Genomic DNA, 16,137 nt, shown 5'->3' with positions numbered 1-16,137 from the left:
GGCGATAGAGAAATAAGACTAAACAATGCTAAATATTTATAACCTATCAAGATTTCAAGGTATCATATAACAACTGCTTGACAGTACATTATTTTTATTTTTATAACCTTTGGTTACAGTTAAAACTACCAAACTAAAGTCGGTGTCTGACCTTTGTTTTTTTTGTCTTAACGTCAGTAAATATTAGGCAATTTAAGTACTTTTTGTGAAATGATCTGTGTCCGTGTTTTACCAAATGCAAATCTATAAAAGTTCTGTCCAATTTAACTAATTTTTGGTCGCAGTTTGTAATTCATCTAACGCTTCGATTATGACTGAATATTAATATTTACAAATGTTATTATTTCATTCATTTTGGCGCTGGTCTAGAATCCTACAACATTTATGTTTATGTACAGGGTTTAAATTTGTAGCAATAGTTGGGTTAAGGTGAGAGTTTAAGTTTGGGTGGATCAAGTATTATTATTATTCTTACATATATAAAGTGGGCGCTGGTCTAGAATCCTACCACAACGAAACACCATTTGGGTTAGGGTGCGGGTTAGCGTTTGGGTTAAGGTGGGTCAAGTAATATTATTAAACAAACAATATAATAATACTTGACCCACCCACACCCAAACGATAACCCGCACCCTAACTCAAATTTTGTGCGTTGATTTTAGAACTGTGGTAGGATTCTAGACCAGCGCCATAAAGTGTTGTAAACGAGTCATTTTGAAATGACTCGAGTCCCAGTCAAGTCATTTAAAAAATAACTTTAGTCAAAGTCAAGTATTTTGCAAAAATAACAAGTCAAGTCCCAGTCAAGTCATTATGAGAGCAAGTCAATCTTAAGTCATGTTATTGTCATAAAAGTAAACTGTTAAACCATTAAAATCGATAAACTCATTCGATAAGGAGCAACAATTTAACTAAAAAATAACACAAAGGCAATATACAGCAATATCATTGTTTAATGTGCAAAACTTGGGATAAGGTTTAATAAAAAACACTTAATTTAATCCCGAGACGTTTAACAACATAACTTAGTCCAAGTCAAGTCATTTGTCCAAAAGACTTTAGTCCGGTCATTTGAAAACAGTTACAACACTGCATTATATACCTTCGTTGCAATTTGAACTTGACAACTTGTGTCGTAAGTGGTAAAATAAAAGTGGTAAGATTCTAGAACAGCGCCATAATTTTTTTTATTTGAGGGTGAATGTGTAAAAGTTTCTAATTGATATCTTGTTTACTTCCGGAGATATTACACAGCGAAATTTCGAGCTGCGGGAATCCTTTTGGTTAAATAAACAAACAAGCACAATGTTACTTATCAAGGTTAAAAGCAAAATTGGACCAATTTATACTTCTTAGTTCCTGTTTGGTTTTAAAGAAAAATATATCTGCAAGAATATTGTGGCTCAAATGCTGTATTGTTGTGTGTTATAAAAAATCAAATAATTAAAAAAGAACCTATGTAGCAGCCTGTCTGGAAAGTATGGCAGATCTCAACAAGATCTCACGGGTGCACGGGCACTATGTTACAATTTTCTTAACTATCACGTAGCCATGAAACCTAGACTGGGACGATATTAACTCAGAATGTTGTTCTGTAATCTTTAAATAAAATAATTGTAGTTTGGTAAACAAGAAAATATTAATATTTTCCTAAGCAGGTTAGAAATCAACAGTATAGACTTCAAATTTTTGTCAGCATAGGATAAATTAAATGAACAACGCCACAGCATCATCCTTTACAAGTTCTTTTGTTACACCAAACGCAAGCAATGTCACCAACACAACAATTCCGTCAAGTACAACATCAACAGTGACAACACCCTTGTACACTACACCTGAAGTTGTGACAAACCAGACAAGTTTTCCCGTGATTACAAACGCGAGTACAGCAGCTTGGACAAGTGCCCCTGCAACCCAAGTTACTCTGCAGAATGTTACGAATACAACTGAGAGCAAGTGCCTTTGGATTTTGTATGAAGACATTGGGGCCTCTAAGTAAGCTTAAAGTTCAATAATTAGTTTTTTTTTATTTTATAAAAAAGGTTTATTTTGAAAATGCTATTTTTGTGTATACAATTTTTTTGCTTATAGATTAACAGTGTTCTAAACCAAGTCAATAAATTAACTTAAGTTTTGACTTGACTCAAATCATTGAGTTTAAATGCTGGACTCATTTCATTGAATTATTTTTTGTCGATATTTACATGACTGACAAAAAACACTTATTTTTTCATTTATACAGCTTGGAAAACTTTGAACAGTATGCTGTGTCTTTTTTTCGATAGTGATTTGTAATTTTTCGATTTCCTATTTTGTGATATGCTAGGTCTTTTGTTGTGATTTCTATTATCTTGTATCGTTTACTTCTGACAGATTGCTGTCCAACTTAGTTTACTAAATTTAAACAACCTTTTTTACTAAATTTGTTTTTGCAGGGTGCGTATCTGGGACTTAGTCTTATTTGTTCCGAACGTACTTTTCCTGATTTTTGTGGCCTACCGTTTGAGGCGCGTCTGGCACCGAATTCTGTCTGGAATTGGAAGCGGAGGAAGTCCTATTTTCGTCACTTATTTCACTTTGGTTGCCGTCAGCGCTTTCCTCGCTGTAATCCGATGTATTGTTTCTATGACGGTTGACGTTGCAACCCAAAACGGAAGTGAAGCAAATAAGGTATAAGGCATTTGACACACGCAATCAAATTAGTTAAACGTTGTTTAAAAATAAAATGTTTATATCAAATGATGAGAAACTTTATTTTTTAATTTTCCTTAGTAAATGTAAAAAGTGTTTGTCTTACTTAATTTCCGATAAGGAACAGTTTATCTGTACCTTGGAATCAACATGACTAAACTATTTTTTGAAAATTGTCTGAGTTGTATAAACATGCAAAATATGCCTAATACAGTTGTATATATTCTGTTTAAATTTAACTTTTTCAGGTTTGCGAACTGGCATTTTAATGTACGTTAAAGCCGAGAAAATTTTCCAACATATGCAGAATTTAAACTTTTTCTATTTGTTTTTAAAATTATCCTTCTGATATAAGCAACATTGCCCACTCTGTAAATGATGTCATAATTTGTTATTAAGTTCATTACCGGCACTGATACTCTTACTGGCAAAAAACAACTATTTGTTAAACAAATATTCGCCCTAAATGTTTTATGATATATATTTTCACAGATTCTTTGGGTGATTCTTCGTTTCTTCCTTCTAGTTTCTGAACTCAGTGTACTCGTGTTTGGGGTTGCTTTTGGTCACTTGGACAGCAAAAGCAGCATAAAGAGAGTCCTTTTTGTCACAACAACATTGGCTCTACTCTATTCCATCATGCAGGTAGACAAGTTTTTGTGTGTTGTATAAATATTTGACCAGACAACAGTGTTGCAATGAATTCACTATTTGCAAATTACTTGACTTGAACTTATTCATTCGAATTAAGGGTCTGTTGATAGGACTTGATTAAATTTATCCTAAAAATGCCCTCATATGAGACTATTTTAAAATCTATACAACATGACCTGAAAGAAATGAAAACTTCAATGGAAACACTTCAGTGTATTAAAGAAACAATAACAGAAATCAAAGAAGAAACATTGGAAACAAAAAACGAGGTAATTCTAATAAAAAATGAACTGCAAGCATCAAGGGAAGAAATCCAAATATTAAAGGACGAAAATAAAAAACTAAAGATGGAAATACACACAACAAAATACAAAATGGACAAATTAGAACAATATGGAAGACGGGAAAACATTCGAATCTATGGTGTTCCAGAGGCTGACGGACAGGACGATGATGGGGAGAAGGAACTTTTTAAGGTAGCAAAAGACTTAAATATTGCACTTATCGAACAGGACATACAAAGGGCACATAGAATTGGCAAAAAGAAGCTAAACAAACATCGCCCAATAATAGCAAGATTTGTATCATACAAAAAACGACAACAGTTCATGCAAAAAAGAAGGGCACTGGCATCAAAAAAAATCTACATTAACGAAGACTTGACCTACACCCGGCACAAATTGATGTACTACTTAAAAAGCTTACCTGATATAGAAGCAACAGGTTCTTCGAATGGAGCAATAATGGCTAAAGTTGGCGAAAAATGGTTCAGGATTGATTCCCCAGAGGACTTATTACAAACTCAATTGGATATCGACTGGATTGAGATTGCCAAAATATACGAAGAAACAGTGTAATGTATATATTGTTTGTAAATATTGTAAATAGCTATTTATTGTTTAAATATTGATGATGACTACCAACAAATATACACAAGAAACTAATACAAAAAACATATTTTATGAAAATATTGATAAATGTACATATTATAATGACAAATCACTAAATAGTCTTTTGAAAAAGCAAAATAAAAAGGATACTTTTTTTATAATACATATTAATATTCGAAGCCTTGCAAAGAATAAACATCGCCTGGAGGAGATGTTAAATTTGCTACATAAAAAACCCAACATAATATTAGTGTCAGAAACCAAAATTACACAAGAAAGCATTCCTTTTGACAATTACATAAACGGATATAACTTTATACATGTGGATTCCCCAACCAAATCGGGAGGGGTAGCTGCTTACATTGATTCAGGTTACCAAGTAACAACAAGGCCAGACCTACAAATTACAATAGACAAAGAAAGCCACTGTGAAAACTTGTGGTTTGAACTAACCAATAAGGAATCAATGAAAACTATTGTGGGAGTCGTATACAGGCATCCTGGAGATAAATTCCATGAGTTTGAGGAAAAATTTGTTATTAATTTAGAAACGCTTCAAAACGAAAAAAGCGACTATATTATAGGTGGCGACTTTAATATAAACCTTTTAAAGAAGTCAAGCAGAAAAATAGAAACCTACACAACTAATGTTTTAAGTACAGGGACAAATATTTATATAAACAAGGCAACACACTTTGAACCACATAGCAAAAACTCACTACTGGACCATTTTTATTCAAATTCTATACTAAATCATATAACCCCTGGGATAATAGATTACAACATGTCTGATCACTTACCAGTATTTCTGTTAGTTTATACAACTGAATTTGTTGACAAAAGGAAAATCTCATACCATATACGCGATACATCGAAATTTAACAAAGAGCAATTTTTAGCTGATTTAGAAAACAATCTTTATACTGGAGATAACACGGAAGCTACAAACAATAAACAATTTGAAAAGCTGATTAACATTTTTACAGCGATATTAAATAAACATGCGCCTTTGCGCTCAATGACTAGAAAGGAAAGGAAATTAGCAACAAAACCCTGGATATCCAAAGCAATTTTAAAATCAATTAAAGTAAAAAATAGGAAGTTTCGAAATTGCTATAAAACAAATGATGCAACAAAAATTCTAGCTTTCAAAAAATACAACAATCTACTTACGAGGGTAAAAAAAAAAGCCAAACAGATGTACTTCCAAAACCAGCTAAAAAACAGCAGAAGCTCTTGTGACACATGGAAAATAATAAAATCAATACAAAATAACATCCAACCAAAACACGTTATAGAAAAATTAACAATTGACAATAGGGAATTAACATGCCAACATGAAATAGCTGAAACATTAAACAGACATTTCATAAACATAGGAACTACAATGGCTAATCAAATCCCAACCGCAAATCACAAATATCATGAATACCTTGGTAAAATAAACTCCACAACAGACTCATTCTTTTTTTCACCAGCCACAGAATTTGAAATTAAAAAATACATCAAAAGTTTACGTATAAGGCAATCTAGTGGCCCACACAATATTCCAATAAAATACATACAAATGGCATCACAAGTTTTGTCGCCAATCTTAACACAAATTTACAACTCATGCATAGCGAATTCAGAATTTCCAGAATGCCTCAAAGAGGCACATATAACACCCATACCAAAATTAAGTAGACCAATAACACCTAATGACTATAGGCCAATAGCGGTTACACCTATTTTTGGAAAAATATTTGAAAAAGTAATGCACCATCAACTTCTAAAATTTTTTGTAAAACATAAAACTATTAGTAAACATCAACACGGATTTAGGAAATATCACTCAACCTCACTTGCCACAACAGAATTATATGAAAACCTATTAAATAACCAAGAAAACCACAGATATAGTTGTGTAGTTTTTCTTGATTTAGCCAAGGCCTTTGATACCATAGACAACCAAATATTACTTAAAAAACTAAATCATTATGGTATCAGAGGCCCACCCTTGAAACTAATAGAAAAATTTTTAAGGCAAAGGAAGCATAGTACAAAAGTAGGAAAAACTCTTTCTAATCCGTCGATGCCTGTATGCGGTGTCCCACAAGGTTGTATATTAGCACCTCTCCTGTTTCAAATTTACATTAATGACTTACCAATAAACTCAAATATAAATTGTAGTTTATACGCAGATGATACTGTCATTTACTCTTCTAACAAAGACATAAAACAGCTTCAAAAAATAATTCAAATAGATATAGAAAAAATTGACCACTGGTTTCGGGCTAATAAATTATCAATTAATCATTCTAAAACACATTACTTGGTAACCAATTCAAATTTGGAAATAGAAAATCAATTCAGTATTAAAATAAGGGATAATAAACTGAAACAGGTAAATTCAGCGAAATATTTAGGCCTCATCATAGATGATAAATTGTCATGGATACCTCATATTAAAATGATTGAACAAAAGATATCTAGGGGAATTGGACTCTTATCAAAAATGAAATACTATTTGGACACTCATGCACTTCGCCTTTTGTATTATAGCTTAATCAATACTCATCTTCGATATTGTGTTGTAACCTGGGGTAGAGCTTATCCAACTAAATTAAAACATCTTGAAGTACTACAGAATAGGGCAATCCAAATTTTAAGCGGCACCCCTCCTAAAACAAGATTACTTCCATTATATCATAACCACTCAATTTTAAAATTGCACGACCTAACCAAATTGGAAATATTGCAAATAATTCATAACTTTAAAAACAACAAATTACCAGAAACATTGGCAAATTTGATGGCCCCCCTAGAAAACTTACATTCCCATAATACAAGGCTGCGGGATAAACAAAACTATTTTCAAGTCGGCGCCTCCACCAACTCAGGAAGAAAAACCATAGGATTTTTAGGGCCAAAATATTGGGAGAATTTAGATATAAATATTAAACTATTACCATACAAGTCATTTGTTAAGGCAATTAAACTAATGTTGTTGAACTTTTACCACGAGGGAACGTAAACACAAAATCAAAACAAACCCTAGGCAATTAAAAAGGTAAAATTGGCTAATCTGCGAAACAGGGGTAATAATGAAGTATTTTAGATAAGAAAAAAAACACGAGTTGAAATTTTAGATAAAAAATACAGCGTGCAATCAGTTCTGCATCAATGATTATTATAAGTCATAGCCTTTATTTACAATGGGGGCGCCGGCTTAGAAGTAAACTGTCAACTAAGTTTCCAAATGTAACTCTAATTGTGTCTAATATAATGTATTTTGTTTTAGATTTTCGGTTAATCATGTACTTACGAACAGTTCTTTTTGTAATATATCTTGTTTCGTTTACTTTTCTTTTTCCTTGTAAATATGCTTAGCCGTTCCCTGTGGTCTACGGACTCTTTTTTTTTTTTTTTTTTTTTTGGTGTTTGCATATAGGCCTATATACCGTTGTTCCAAAAGATTTAAAATCTACTTATCTATCTATTCGCTGTGGGCTCGGCGGCGTACCAGTAAAGTGTTTAAATAGGTTTTCAAACTTAACGCTTATTGTGTTTAATATAATGTATTTTGTTTTGTCATTTCTGTTCTGGATGTACTTACGAATAGTTCTTTTTGTAAAGTATCATGTTTCGTTTTCATTTTCATTTTCTTTTTTTTCTTGTAAAATTACTTAGCCGTTCCCTGAAATCTACGGACGGTTTTTTTAGTTTTTGCATATAGGCCTATATACTGTTGTGCCGAAACAGTTTCACATCTATTTAACTATCTTTCCACAGTAGGCTCGCTGCGTAACAGTAAAATGTTTAATAAGTTTTCAAATGTAAAGCTAATTGTGTTTAATATAATGTATTTGGTTTTGTATTTTCGAATAGCCTTTTTGTTGTAGCCTATCTTAATTCGTATTGCTTTCTTTTATATGAAAAAATAATGAACTTGAATTGAATCACAGCCAGGGGGCAGCTGACTAGATGACTTAACAGTCTTTCGCCGCCCCCTGGGAACTACGGACGCTTCTTTATTATTTCAAATTTTGCATGCATGGTACCGTTGTTCCGAAATAAATTTAAATCTATCTATCTATCTATCTAATCATTTCTAACTTGATTAACTGAAATTCAAGTCCTCTATAAATGGAATACATTTCACTAAAATTTGTTTCTTTTATCAACTGTTAAATGCAGGAATGTTTTGAAACAACTTATGTACAACACTGTCAGACATCATGCTTGATTTGGATATTGTTTTGTATATATATATATATATATATACATATATATATATATATATATACAACTTTCTAACTGCAGTCAAGGAAATAAACAGATTTTTTGTATATAATGTCCAAACTTCATAATTCTAATATTTAAAAATACTCATTTATTTGTAATACTATAAAAATGCTCATGCCTTTTGCAGAAACGTTTGAACAATAAAGCATGTTGCTTTTTACGTCTATCTGGGCCATTATTTTCACCATTAAACTTATGAACAGATCCGTTATAGTGTTCCAAAGTACATAGGCAACCATTACGGTATTTATATGAAGAACCTTCATATCACTGATAATGGCATGAGCATTTGCCGAAACGTTTGAACAATAAAACATGTCGCTTTTTACGTCTATCTGGGCCGTTATTTTCACCATTAAATCATTTATTTGTGTTATTTTAAACTGTAATAAAGTTGCTGTGTGTTTTGGCTTTCCAGACTTCCAGACACAAAACTTCCAGTAGCCCATTATGTATGACTGTTAAACAGAACTTTCTGGTAGTCTGCTTCTACACACATTTGTTTAATTAAAGTGCGACTCAATTTGTGATGGTGGTTTATAACTTTTGACATATGAATATGGAAAGTTAGATAAACATCAGTGTATGTTTAGTCATGCTGTCAAAAATATTATGAAAATCTTAATAATGAATTGCAAAGCCAAAAAGGTTGAGTAACATGCTTTTGAGTACTTTGGCTTTGCAATTCGTTATCAAGCCACATTACAAATCTGTGCATAATGTACCCATGAAGATCTTAGGTTTAACATTTTGATGTGCATTTGATTGGCATGTATTATTGTTTGTGGTGGTGGTAAATTAATAAAAAAAATAATAATGGTTAACACAAGATTGTCAAAGTTCATGTTAATGTGACATCCCTACTTATCTAACTTCTCATCTGTTTATTTTTAAGGGTACTCTTGAAATGGTAAAAATGGACGAAAGATTTCAAGTTGAAGGCGATGAGTGGTCTGTTTATGGGCACGGGGGAACCTTGTTCTGTTTTATAACATCAATACTATTTTTCATAGTAAGTTTAACATTATGAACATCATTACTGAAACATGTTGTTAAATTTAATTATATTGTTAAATTAATCGCAATTACCAGTCTATTGGTTTATGACAAGCGACATTTGTCTTAGTTGGTGATTGGCAATTTATAATTTTTTTAAGAGGAATAGACACAATTAACACAAGGGTAAACTCATAAGTTCACCACCTTTATCATGCTAGATATTCAATTCTTGCAATGAAGTGGCAAATTTAACCCTGAAATTGAAAAGGATTCTTACTACTTCCTATTGAAAAAAAAAAAATAATTTTGTGTAAGCTTTCCATATTTACTTTTTCACAAAAAACAGCTAAACATATTAAGCAAGATTACTGTTTTATGTGTAACATTATTCAAGCATAAATTTCACAGCTTGTGCTATTGGTAATCAGTGTTAAAATTTAAAACAATAAGTTTGAACTCATCACTAGAAGGTTTGCCTGCTATTTTGCCAAACATTTTTTTATCTCTGAAGCATGTTGTCTTGTATACATATCGAAGTATCAAACTCCTTTTTTTTCAAAAAAACGTTTAAAGGGATTTTTATACACATATTAAACTACTTTTATTTTGTTGTTTTCACGAAAACGTTTAAAGGGATTTTTTAACCAGGTTATTAAACCAAAAGTTGCTTTAGCGATAATAAGTTTTGTTACCTTCATTTGTAACCTACTATTTTTTAATGAATGAATATGTCAAAACAGAATTGCTTTGTTGTTTTCAAAATCATGGCTAAAATTTGTATATTAGTTGATCTGCACCAATACGACCCTACTATCGGATGGGTAGCGGTACTATCATTTGGCATCGGGTACTGAAGCACATCAGTTGTTTACCAACACATGTGATTAGAATGCTTGACAACTTTTAGCTTGTTGACCTAAGGACATGTTTAACTACGTTTACTTTCGTTATTTTTCAGTTGTACTGCTTTATTGGATCGCTACCGTTCTTTCGCTGGCTGCAAAAGTTTCTTTCCGTTCCATGTAAGTACACTAGTTTGTAGAGGCCATGCTTATTTTCCATATAAAGTTAAAGTGCCATATAGTTCATTGTTGTGTTTCTCATCACACTGAACAATTACAACATTTGTCACCAAAAATAGTTTATTCCTGCCTTTATTGGTCTTAAATTTCCTTACAAATATATTGTAAAAATATTTATAATATAAAACTATGTAAATGTAAAGCACTGTTTTCTAATGATTCTTGTAAATAATTTGCACTTTTTAAAAATATTTTGCCTAATGTTTTAGTAACAGTATATATATTATATATAAAGAATATTTCTATTCACATTTTAAATATCAACAAATTTTATATTTTTTACACTCCAATGATGTGTTGAAGGCTAGCTGAACGATTATTACTTGAAATACATTTCTCATGTTATTTAGAGAACAAGGTAAAAATGAAATAAATGGTAATACCAGCAGACCTTGTTTCCGAAATACCATTTAAAGCCAGTATCCAGATGTAATAATACTGACATTTTTTCTGTCAAAAATAGTTTTGTTTATTTTGCAGCTCGCAAGTCCTTTTATGTGTACGTTGCTTTCATGGCCTTCTTAAACATGATTGCTACTATCGGATCAGGCTTGTTCCTCTACTGGAATTGGATCGGTTTATGGTGAGTTCATCATAATTCCTTCACACCGAAGAATTTAGGCCTTGTGCAAATATCTAACATCCGAGACCATACTGGTTTGGTTGGCTATGTATATCTGCTATAAACCATGTTTAGGATGGGTTTAGAAACAACGTCTTTATTTGAAACGAGTTTGCGCTTGTAGCAGTGTAGCACAGTTAGAAGCAGTTGCTTTTATTTATAGGACAAACACCCAATCCGTTTACACGTGTAGTCAGAAATGAATTGTGCCTTTAATAAAACTTGGTTTTAAGTATCCTGACAAAAGATTTGGCCTTAAATTTAAGTAAAAAGCTCATAAAGATGTGTACAATCTTCTAGCCCTGTTTCACGTTTATATATAACAGGCCTGCACAACCCAAAATGGTATTGTTTTTGAGACAGCTCGTGCGCAAATGTGCAGCTGAATCCAGTCTAACCGCGATATGCGTAGAAAAATACGTCTTTTCGGTTTAAACTGGCAAAACTTTTGATTAAAAATAGTACGTGAGGCATTAGACTCATAAAAGAGATTCGCATATATATCAAAACCTATTTTATATATATTTACACTTAGTAGACTTTATTAGTCACATAGAATAGCATGCCGCACACATAGCGCTTTTGCGCTGAATAGAATTAGGGTATCTAGTAAAAAAAGAAATGTGACTCTTGGCCTCTAAATGGTTGGCCAATGGCCACCTCTGGTTGTATAACAGGTGTTGATTAGCAGCACAGGAAAACACAAAACCGGTGTAATGTGGGACTTACCCTGTCTGATTACGCCACATCCGTGTCATTCTGGTGTTATGGTTCGTCTTGATAGAGAGGCCATGCTACGTCTGTTGTTTATAACCGCTTACGTGGCTGGTTGTCATGTTTTTGGAAAAAGTTCGTGTAAAAGATTAGTCTGCTTGGTAAACACACGCTTCTAATGGAAACTTAGACGAAATAATGTTTTCGACAGACGCAATATGTTTTCAACGGTTGTAACAAGAAAAAACTTTTTTATCCCCCAAAGCTGGTAATTATCCACATTGACAACTATTTGAACTTACCATCTATCTAAATATATACGTTTGATTTTAACTGTCCAAGTGTTCTTTATACTTGCCACTTGCCCCTCTGAGAAAATGACCACCTGTCTTATTGACCACGTAACAAACTAACCACATTTCAACTGACCATTTACCAAAACCAACACCTCCACAACTTAATAGGTTTGGTTTAACTGACTAGCTGCCGAAACTTATCAGTTAGCATCTGTCCTATTGACCACGTGGAAACTGACTATCTACCAACTGACCGCTCACCCAACTGACCTCCTACCAAACTGACGACCTACCAAACTGACCACATACCAAACTGACCACTTGTTCATTTTTAGCATCCTGGACATCTACTCGCTGGCCTACTTCACTCTCTTCGGACCACTGGTCTACTGGACTTTCTTGTCTTCTTACTTCGGTACGGCCCAGCCCAGCAGCATGCTCTTCTCTTACGCAACGCACGTCGACGAATCCACTAATGACGTCACTGACTTTGATATGGCCACTAGTGGGGGCAACGTGAGTGATTTAGTTTGTTTTTTCTTTTCTATTCTCAATTTTTATATTTTTCTTAAAAAACTGTACCAGACAACGAGCATAATCATCGCCGGAAATCAAATATTGAAAATATTTAATCGTATAGACCTGTAGCATACGACGTTTTTTCATAGCATATCATGTGATTAAGAAACACGCCTAACGCGAATATAATTAATGAGAATACATTTAATTGTATAAGTTTAATGTTGAAATCATGGAGTCGGGAAAAAAAAAACAGGTCCGACTCCGGCTAAATATGCGAATTTGAAAAATATTGTACTGCGCACTTGGGACTCGAGTAGTTTTACGTTGTCTCACTCGAGTCCCGTGTCCAACTCCGGCCCTGCAGCCCTGGTTTAAACTTCAATAAACCCCATAAGTTAGTACGTTGTCTTTTCTGTTTGTTCAGTGATTGCAAAATGACGTGTTTACAACACTGCTTCTAACTCAAATAACTTTTTTTACAACACTAGTTGGCTTTACGCGGATTTATATCCTTAATCGTTTATTATTGAGAATACATTAATCTAATAATGTATTGATTAATTAATTAAATCAATTTATTTTTTAATATATTAATTTAATAAATTTAATGATTAAACTTCAATAAACCCCTGTAAGTTGGTAGGTTTTCTTTTTTTTTGTTCAGTCATTTTCAAATGACTTGTTAAGCTTACTGCTAATAACTCAAATCATTTGTTTACAACACTTACTGCTAATAACCCAGGTCGATTCAACTATGAGCGGAATCCTAGTGTTCGATCACAGCGAGGACCGGGGATACCAAGTTCCGAACGGCCACATCGAGGAACCTTTGCACGATTTCACGCTCGGATCTGACGAGATTACATCGGCCAGCGTGGACAGCACACACAGCTTCTTTCACAGCTAACCGCCACCACCATTGTAACCTTCGTGCCCGCTTTGCTGGGCTATCGTGCGAGGTTAAACCTAAAATAGCGGCGGCAAAAGTTTCCTAAAAGTGATTAGCACACACAGCTTCTTTCACAGCTAACTGCTATAGCTCCACTGGAACCTTCGTGCCCGCTTTGCTGGGCTATTGCGCGAGGTTAAACCTAGAATAGCAGCGGCAAAAGTTTTACTTCGAAACATTCTTTGTACAAAAAGCCTCGAAAGTATAAATGAGTTTGAATTTAGTTAATTTAACCCATGACATCATATTGCCTCCGCAATTTTCTTACTTTTTGGAGAAGTCTTGCTCAGAACCAATCTCAATAAACTATGTGAACTACTGCAGCCGGCGTCCCAACAAAAAATCAATATACATTTGGTCGTCTTATTGTCCAATATGTATTGATGCAACTACAATAAAACGTATTTATCAATTATAAAATTGTTCTTCCGACAAATATTTTTTTAATTAATAAATGTACCGACGTTTCGATCACCTTTACGGAAAATCTTCATCTGGGCAACGAACTTGCTACTAGGCGAAAAACTATTTAGCAGACAAACAATACAAGACGAGAAAAAAAATATTTACCAGGGTGACTGTCATAAGGAAGCTAAAAAGCTTTATAATTGCCGTTACTGCACACAAAATGAAAAGCGTTTTAAGGTACATTTATTAATAAAAATATTTTGTCGGATCAAGTTTATAATTGATACAATACTTGGCAGCAACAGTATAGTTTACACGTGTTACTCATATATAAACGCATGAAAGTGCTCGGTATAACGTATTGTAGGTCGCCACTCACATTCGTCCAGCGTATATAACCGTTGCCTTAAATGTGCTTTTGCTGTATTTGTTGTTTTGCAAATGTAAAAAAGGTTGAAGAACATTCACCTTAAAACCAGCTATTATTTTAACTTTCGTGAGAGCTGCGCTTTATTTTTTTTTCATCATCCGAATATTCCTATGCGCTGTACAATCTTTATTTTTCTTTCTTTTTTTCCAAGTCGCATTGATAAATTCTTACTGTACGCCAAGTTTTTTTTTTAGTTTTAAAAGCAGAAGATTTTTTTAACCTTTAAAGGTGCGAAAAATTCTGTTTTAAAATCAGAAACCTGTTATACAAAAATTAGGCCAAACTATTGTAAACTCATCAGATTACTTAGGTTTATGTAATTTTAATTTCTTTTTTTCTTTTTAAAAGCCTGTTTCACAAAAATTCTATTTTTTCTTTTTTTTTCTTTTTTTTCTTTTTTTTTACTTGACATTTTACTCGGATACTGATCCTCGATATTTTGGACAAAGTCTCATGATCCGATCCGACACCGAATGACGTCATAAATATACCTAAACATTAAAAAAAAAAAAAAAAATAGTTTAGTTATGTTTAATTGCTAGCCTACTTTTATTTGATAAGTTTACCTTTTACAATATAATCGCTGTATTGAATCGCACTTCATGCCTGAAATTCTTATAATAATTCGGTATCGGATCGGCACCGATACCACCCTAGTATCGGACGAGTACCGATACTACCACTTGATATCGGGTATCGGACGTCCCTAGTGGGTATACTTGGTTGACCATCGCAGCCTGTATGAGAAATTATGTAATATTGTGTGAAAGCCGTGTAGTAGCCAGCTCATTGGCACTGTTCGCTGTGTTTTTTTATATTTCTTTTGCATTTTAAGTTTCATATTTTGCAACTGCGCGTTGCTATGCATTAAATGTGTCGCATCTTTTCCCGTCCAAAACTCGCAGAAGCCTAACCCTGTTCACTTGTTGTGCATTTGCAAAACATTGGCTCGTTCAACACAAAGGCAAAATGCAGTTCCACCTTTTAAATTATGACGTCATTTGTTGTGAAAATGACGCTTACCTTATCCGACGTAATGACGTAAACTGGAAATAGTGACGTTAGTCAACTCTAGAACTTAACAGGACATTCTGTGCTGTATTTTTAATGCAACATTAATGTTCATAATATTTAACCCAAGTGTTTACAAAGAATTGTTCTAAAAAGTGTTTTTTGTTTTGTTTATTATTTGGATATTTCCTAGGATGATATCGGTTGGATGCCAAACTAAATGTTAGTAGTAAGCAATGGTAAGCCATCCAACGCAGCAAATTTAGCTGGTATGAACTCCTTGCAGAAAAAAGTAATTTCACATCTTACCTTAGCTTCTTAACGCCAAACAAACTATGACTGACTTTTCTCTTTGTTATTTTCGGATGTGGAGCAACTGACAATCTCGTCGATAACATGTCTGTGTTTGTTTTCTTGCTTTGAAGCGGTGTTTGGTAGCAATTGCGTTTTTTAAGCCCGAAGTGTTAAAGCGTAAGCGTTATATTTCGTATGAACTTAAGCTCGTATCAATAAATTGAAATTGTACCAAAAAAGCTGCCTTTTTTGTCTGAATGTCCACCTTTCTTATGTTTAAGTTTTAGA

At 33.3% G+C, this 16,137-nt stretch overlaps 1 protein-coding gene across 1 annotated transcript; it reads left to right on the top strand.

The window, feature by feature from the left end:
- Window positions 1-1,658: 1,658 nt before the first annotated feature.
- On the top strand, window positions 1,659-16,075 carry LOC146146750 (transmembrane protein adipocyte-associated 1 homolog). The gene is made up of 8 exons (XM_083387377.1): window positions 1,659-1,995; window positions 2,436-2,670; window positions 3,184-3,336; window positions 9,418-9,534; window positions 10,480-10,543; window positions 11,084-11,186; window positions 12,571-12,751; window positions 13,500-16,075. The coding sequence occupies exons 1-8, from the start codon at window positions 1,712-1,714 to the stop codon at window positions 13,662-13,664; spliced, it is 1,302 nt and encodes a 433-aa protein (XP_083243503.1). The 5' UTR covers window positions 1,659-1,711; the 3' UTR covers window positions 13,665-16,075.
- The last annotated feature ends 62 nt before the right edge of the window (window positions 16,076-16,137 follow it).

This window comes from Ascidiella aspersa, chromosome 4 (assembly GCF_963924565.1).
Source record: "Ascidiella aspersa chromosome 4, kaAscAspe10.2, whole genome shotgun sequence".
NCBI classification, from domain to species: domain Eukaryota; kingdom Metazoa; phylum Chordata; class Ascidiacea; order Phlebobranchia; family Ascidiidae; genus Ascidiella; species Ascidiella aspersa.
The sequence above is the reverse complement of the archived record's forward strand: the minus strand, read 5'-3'. Positions and strand labels throughout refer to the sequence as shown.

What these genes read in the sequence shown, in the direction of transcription:
- LOC146146750 (XM_083387377.1), top strand. Translation starts at nt 1,712, where the DNA reads ATGAACAACGCCACAGCATCATCCTTTACAAGTTCTTTTGTTACACCA. An exon ending in ACGGAAGTGAAGCAAATAAG is followed by an intron (nt 2,671 to 3,183) that starts GTATAAGGCATT and finishes ATATTTTCACAG; the next exon opens with ATTCTTTGGGTGATTCTTCG. An exon ending in AAAGTTTCTTTCCGTTCCAT is followed by an intron (nt 10,544 to 11,083) that starts GTAAGTACACTA and finishes TTTATTTTGCAG; the next exon opens with CTCGCAAGTCCTTTTATGTG.